This window comes from Ciona robusta, chromosome 10 (assembly GCF_009617815.1).
Source record: "Ciona robusta chromosome 10, ASM961781v2".
Taxonomy (NCBI): Eukaryota; Metazoa; Chordata; class Ascidiacea; order Phlebobranchia; family Cionidae; genus Ciona; species Ciona robusta.
Window position 1 is genome coordinate 2,223,089 of NC_143244.1, and position 6,772 is coordinate 2,229,860.

A 6,772-nucleotide genomic window follows, 5' to 3' on the forward strand; every position below is an offset into this window, starting at 1 on the left:
TGTATGAATGACTACTTTATGTATAAAAGTTCATACAGATCTGACACAACACACCCATTTTGAAAACCTATGTTGGGCGGGTTGTCTGCATAAAAAAAAGTGTGAAACCGGTTTAAATTCAAAGAGTGGCTCATTCAAGATAAAAAACCTTATGTATAACTTACCTGCAAACTCCGTTGCATTTGGAACGCACGGCCCAGAACCCGTATTAAGAGATGCATCCACAACAACAGAAAGGCTGGCAAGAACAGGGGATAACACTTCAATGAAATCTCGGTATTCAAATGAAGACATGGCGTTCCGTATAAGTACATCTAAAACATACATTGCAACATTAGTACAAGAAATTTAAGTATGTTGGATAATGCCACGCTCAAAACGTAAGTCACGCTTTTATGTGAGACTTTTTCCCAGGTACAGTTTCCCCTTTGCGTGTAAAAGCAGCAGAAGCGTTGCATATTCGGACTCACTTTTCGTACAATTTCATTTTATTAAATGCGCGCGCACTTGTTTAACATGAGCGCAGGCGTTCGTTGGGTGCCCAACCCATGGGCGTTGGCGTATATTTACACACCATGTATTTTTAAATATTTTTGAATGTTACCGCCAAAATATAAAATAATCGAGTAAGCTTTATGTCATCATTTAATCGATTGATTAAGAATTGTAAGCTAAAAAAATTGTACAAATGCCTAAGGGAAAGCGAACTGTTTTAAAATCATATAATAGATATTTACGAAGTTTTCTTAGTATAGAATCGCTCAGGGTAAGAACCAAAATTAGTTTTTGGAATATATATGCTATCAGAAATGACACACAAGAGTTAGCTACGATGGGAAAACGGTGTAAACTCATAGCCGAAAAAACATTTTAATTTTATAAAATAATAAGTTATAGCTCACCAAAATTCTGGAAACCTGCTGCCTCTGGAGTGTAAGGAAACTGTAGCGTCGTTGTTGTTTGTCCGGGTTCGATACGTGTTGAAAATGTGAGTGAGGTGCGTGGAAATCCTATTGTAACGTTTACCACGCCCATGTCTTTGCCAGCATACCTGTCCAATCCTTTTGTTTTGTAAAGAAAAAACATTCAGTTTGATGTTGAAATCAAAACACAACATATTTTTTTGTTTTTATCATTGAAAACGATAGCGAAAAGCATAATATTTAAAGGACGAGGTGAAGGTAATCAATCGAAACACGTTTTCAGCCAGTAGGGTCTAATATTTTCCTCTATTTTACAATAACAATAACAGATTAAAGCATGTAACCATACTCAATACAGGATATATGACTAGTCAACTAGCACCTTACATACGCCTTACCTGTTTCAAATCCGGGCGGCGCCCCCAAAGTTATTGGAACAGTTACATTCACGGGTTGACCTACCAGAGTTTTAGACGCAAACTCCGCTAAACGAACCTCTAATATAAACGGACCCCGTGACGAGAAAACGCTGGATACTCCAACTCCACCGCACATACTGGTAATATCACTGGGACAGCTGTCAAGACATGATCTTTGGTTAAAGGTGATAGGGATCTTAAACAATCATCCCCTGAAGGTAAACCAACAGTGGGAATATTATGTTTAGGGCTTCAAAGCGGGTAAAAAGTTTTGACTAAAAGTTAAATTGTAAAACTATAGTAGGGTGGGGGAAGATGGGACACCTTTTTATTCTATTTTCTCGACCTATTTGGTAGTAAACAAAGAACATTCAAACAAATATAAAACCGTATCCTCACGACTCTCATAGACCGCTGTTAATAGTTTAAAACACGATCAGGATATTTGGTAAAAGTGTCCCATCTTCCCCCACCCTACTCGTTTTGAACAACACATTAAATGAATGTAATTTTTTATACTTGTGTGGCGGAACAACACCAACGTTATTACACGAGTGTTATATATGTTTCATACCCGCTATAGTGAATGATAGACAAGATTTGGTCCAGTTTTATTCATTTCCTAAACGAACGAGAATGGCTTTTAAAAATAATTACCAAGCAGAAATAAATAAGCCACATTGATTCAATAAAACCAACACATACCTTTGATTACATTCATGTTGAGGTACTTCGTGCAGGTCAGAGATGCTTGTTAGGCATATGCAATTCGGAGGGTCAAGAAGGGCGAACTGCTTTCTGCAATTACAAACATGGATACTTGTATATATGGAGCTTATATGCATGAGCAGAATAATCCTTTTCCTTAGGCTACGTTTTCGTGTATAGTACCGTCGGGGAAGACAAGAAACCTTTCACACGTATTATCAAAATATATCCTGATCGTGTTTCGAATAATAATAATAACAATGGTCTATGGGAGCCGTAAGGATGCGGTTTAATATTTCTTTGAATGTTCTTTTTTTACTAACAAATGGGACGAAAAAAAGAATGAAAGGTGTTCCATCTTTCCCTATCCTACTATATGTATAATTTTGGATTCATTATCCTGAGAATCCGTTTTGGGGGAGAATTCGGTATTTTCTGTGCAGTTGCTAATTTGTAATTAAAAGACAAAAATCTCCAACGGTATTGCATAACATAACAATAGAATACAATAGTAAGAATCAAATTAATTATACCAACGAAGAGAGAGGAATTAGCAGCAAAACGACAGTATACTATGAACGCGCTATAATGTACTAAAACCATGGAGGGGAAAACAATAAATAAAATTGCATAACTGCTTAACACAAACGCTTTATAAGGTATTTCTTTTTCTATTTCTAAAATATGGGAAGTTCCGCCGATACGCGATTTTGTAATTTGTTATATGTTTCAATATTGCGGAAAGCTTTAATTTGGTTATAATCCTACAGCCAGTATTAATTCTTGGTCACGGACATCCTTAAATAACCGCACGCCTAACAGCATGTTGCATTCACGTCAGGCTAATGTAATCAGATTAAACAGCGCCTTTTGTTCCTGAAACTAGACGTTTAATTAGAGAATTATGTATCTTGGTATTATTTTGCAGTTTATATTGCAGAATTCATTGCTACATTGCAGAAATATGTTCATAAAGCGCATTATATATAATTGCCTGATGTCTTTAAATTATTTTATAATTTTTAAATATATACCTATTGTAAAAAGCCGTAAATGTTAATTTATTAATTTGGTTTAAAGTCGTAACATCATAATTTGAAGGCACGAAATATATGATCTGTTAAAGAAGAAAAGTAGCAATCCGTAAATGAACTAAAATAGCCAAGTTCGAAACAGTAGGCATGTTACTGGTAAAATTTTCAGTTTACCACACTTGTTTAAGAACCGGAATATGACAGTTATAATAAACTTAGGCGTACTTATTTACTTGAGACAATGTATCCGGTGTGAAGTAAAACGCTTATAAACGAGCTTAGAGCTGTAAGCAGCTAGTTGCCACTTCTCATAAGCCCAGACCAGCTTTAGCTCAACGATGTGGACGAAAAAAACGAGATTTGACATTCGCTTCGGAGTCGATTTATCGCTTCAGGCGTATGAAATATTCGCGGTTAGAAATGTAAGCAGGTTACATTCAAATTCTCGCTCAACTTAATATGAAAAAATATTTTCAATTAAAATCGATATGTTTGTTAATTTAAATGCATCTACTATTACATATGTGTACTGCAAATTGGAGATATAACTAACGTTTAAAGACAATGTATGAGTAACAGTTAATACGAAGGTAATTTCATCAAAGAAAATTTAAATTACCGGTTCTTATCACAAATGGTGACTTTATTATATTTTGTTGAAATATCAGCCAAGATTATCATCTACATTGCGAAAGTGGAAACACCAGGGCTTTGTTTGAGTAATTGAAATCGCAAATGTGAACTTGCAGGGTTACGAATACTGGCGGGGCTTTGACATTTTGGTAGCAGACTTACAACAGACAATTTGTAATTTAATCACTAGCTTTGTATTTGTTATAAAAAGTCTAAATATATTTGCTCACAAAAAGCACATACTGATTTAATTTACGTAAACAAGAGGCATAAGATGCCGGTTATTGGCGTAAATGGTATACAGTGGGAAATACGGAACACCTTTAGCACATATAATATTTAAATATCCTGATCGTGTTTCAAATAATAATAACAGTGGTCTATGGGACTCGTAAAGATACGGTCTTATATTTCTTCGAATGTTTTTTGTTTATTACCAACTGGGACGAAAAAAGGATGAAAATGTCCCATCTTCCCCCACCCTACTATTATATATCTCGGTGTCCCATCTTCCCCCACCCTACTATTATATATCTCGGTAGTATAATGCTAGTTGGCTTTGATTTTTTGTTGGCGCGTTTTAATGACTATCCTATAGTGTTGCTAATTTCGTTTCTTTGTCGTCCTCATTGTCGTGGTAAAAGAGATAAGTAAAAATTTATGTTAGGATATGTTTTGTTTTTTTACAAGTGAATTAGTCAATTAATGTCTAAAGATCGCTATTGCAAAGTAGTTTCAACAAGCACGACAAAGCGCAATGTGTAGATATAATCATGTTTACGCTACTAAACCCAGCAGGCTCATTCGTTAAACACATTGAAGTTATGATAAAAAATTAAACTTGAAATCGGCGAACGTTTGGTTCGTATAAGTCTTTATATTACAGAGAAAATGCAAAATGACTTTAAATATATCTTGTGGCAAAATACCCACATTTATGGTAACAAGCTATCTAATTTTATTTGTATTTCCAGCTTTTGTAAACAATTTGTAAGGCGATATTATTTTACATCGTCGAAGGTATGCATGTATATATTAGGAGGGAATCCCAGAGATATAACAGTGGTAGGGTGGGACATGTTTTTATTCTCTTTTATCGTATCATTGGATAATAAACAAAGAATATCTGCAGAAATATATTACCGTATCCTCACAACTTCAAAAGAACGTTGTTAATTTTAAAAACACGATTAGAAAAAAAATGATTAAGCTGCTAACTATATCTATCTTATACACCCACAATACTATATGTTCTTTAACTATAAATGGGGACCTACAGGTTTACAGTCAAAACAACCCAAATATAAAACTTATCAATATGATGCTGTAACAACAATATAAAAAAACTGATTATTTATATTCTCAATACAACGCATTGCTCACCTCAGGGTTAAGCATTGTCTTGAGCATTGAACAGGGTCGAGACGAGAATGGTCGGCCCAAAAGGCTCGGGGTACAGAAATCATATCTGCTGGCTTCTGGTAGCATCCTACATACCATGTATTCTGCTGGTTGGTGTCTGTGGATGTAAATCAATTTTAACATCAATCGTTGTACAGGCTGGTTGCATGGAAAATAAAAACTGATTTGTTCTGATTATCAGCCATACAAAAAAAATTCACATACAAAGTTGAATATGTGGTCTCGTATACGAGGGGACGAAGTTTATAAAACTGAACAGCCGTGTTATAACGACTCATGCGGCCAACTCCGGCCCGAGTCCCAGGTCCCCTATAGATAGCGAGCCACAAGGTAAGACCTTCCAATATAAAATATATCCAATCGTATAGAACATAACTACGTTTCGTAAATGTCTATGTAAACCTCATAACTCATCATTTCTAAAATAAACAGATTAAATTACCCCAAATTGACAATTTAAACTAATTTACAACGAATAAAAGATGCCACAAATAGGAATGTAAACCAAAACAGAATCTTGCTAATAGGTCTACATCACGACAGTTAATGAGTGTTATACCGAAAACGAGCACGTTTTACAATAAAATAAACATTGGCGTGTCATATTAATTTCTGGATAAAATTATACCAGCTAAAACACGGGGATTAATTAACTAAAATTACAATGTTTTGCGTGCTTTTTACACCTAAAAACTATAGTATACTATATATCGTAACTTCAGCAAGGATTTAAACTTTAATACGGGTGGGGAAAGATGGGACACGTTTTTTTTTATTATATTTTCTCGTCCCATTTGGCGGTAAACAAAGAACAATCAAAGAAATATAAAAACCGTATCCTCACGACTCCCATAGACCGTTGTTAATTTTTTCAAACACATCAGGATACTTGATTTTTATGAGCAAAAGATGTCCCGACTTTTCCCAGTCTAATATATCAACAAATATATTTACCTTGTACAGCAACCACCGTGACTTGAAGTAAGCATATAATCCAAACAAGAAGCGTTATCATCACTTTCCAACGCTTATTCATCATATACATAGTTCATTTAATAAGAATCCAAACTACATTGCTTATTTACGCAACGAAAGACGCTTCTTGTAATTCAGGAAATCTTCGTAGGTTTAGATTCTGAGCTTCTTATAAATCGTTACTACGTGTTGGCTTTGCAGTTTATGAAACCTACTGCTTTAAAAGTATAATATTCAAATGTATTTATACAATACTTAAGTATATACACGGTCATTCAAGTGTTACATGCAATGTGAGACGACATTTTTGTGAAAGTTATGCTGCCTTATTTTAAACAATGTGTTTACATTTACTTTTGCCTCGTCTGTTTCTTTAACTGAAGTGCAACTCACTCGTTTTAACTCTTAGCAACTCACTCGTTTTAACTCTTAACACAGTCCTGCAAGTGCCAGGCATGTCAACGGCCATGCCTCTCGTCTGCAATAAACAGATAACATATCCCTGCCCGCTTTGCCAGATTGAATGGTGAATGGCACTTTTTTCGCGCCCCAAGGCGTTAAGGCGAGCAAGCAACTCGAACCTGAGACGTTCGAGTAAAAGACAGCTCTTGGTCGCTAATTGCTGGATAGATTCACGAACAAGATTACACCTTCGCAA

General features: G+C 35.2%; 1 protein-coding gene across 2 annotated transcripts in view; it reads right to left on the bottom strand.

Annotated features, from left to right (window-relative positions):
* The window catches only part of LOC149729463 (uncharacterized), a 36,730-nt gene extending 30,133 nt beyond the window's left edge, over positions 1 to 6,597 (bottom strand). For both annotated transcript variants that reach the window (XM_089887116.1, XM_089887115.1), the window contains exons 1-6: positions 6,094 to 6,597; positions 5,101 to 5,236; positions 2,048 to 2,140; positions 1,322 to 1,500; positions 903 to 1,061; positions 165 to 314 (exon numbers count right to left, since the gene is read on the bottom strand). In XM_089887116.1, coding sequence (XP_089743242.1) covers positions 165 to 314; positions 903 to 1,061; positions 1,322 to 1,500; positions 2,048 to 2,140; positions 5,101 to 5,236; positions 6,094 to 6,184 — 808 coding nt within the window. In that variant the 5' untranslated portion in view covers positions 6,185 to 6,597. The remainder of the gene's footprint in view (positions 1 to 164; positions 315 to 902; positions 1,062 to 1,321; positions 1,501 to 2,047; positions 2,141 to 5,100; positions 5,237 to 6,093) is intronic.
* Positions 6,598 to 6,772: the final 175 nt, after the last annotated feature.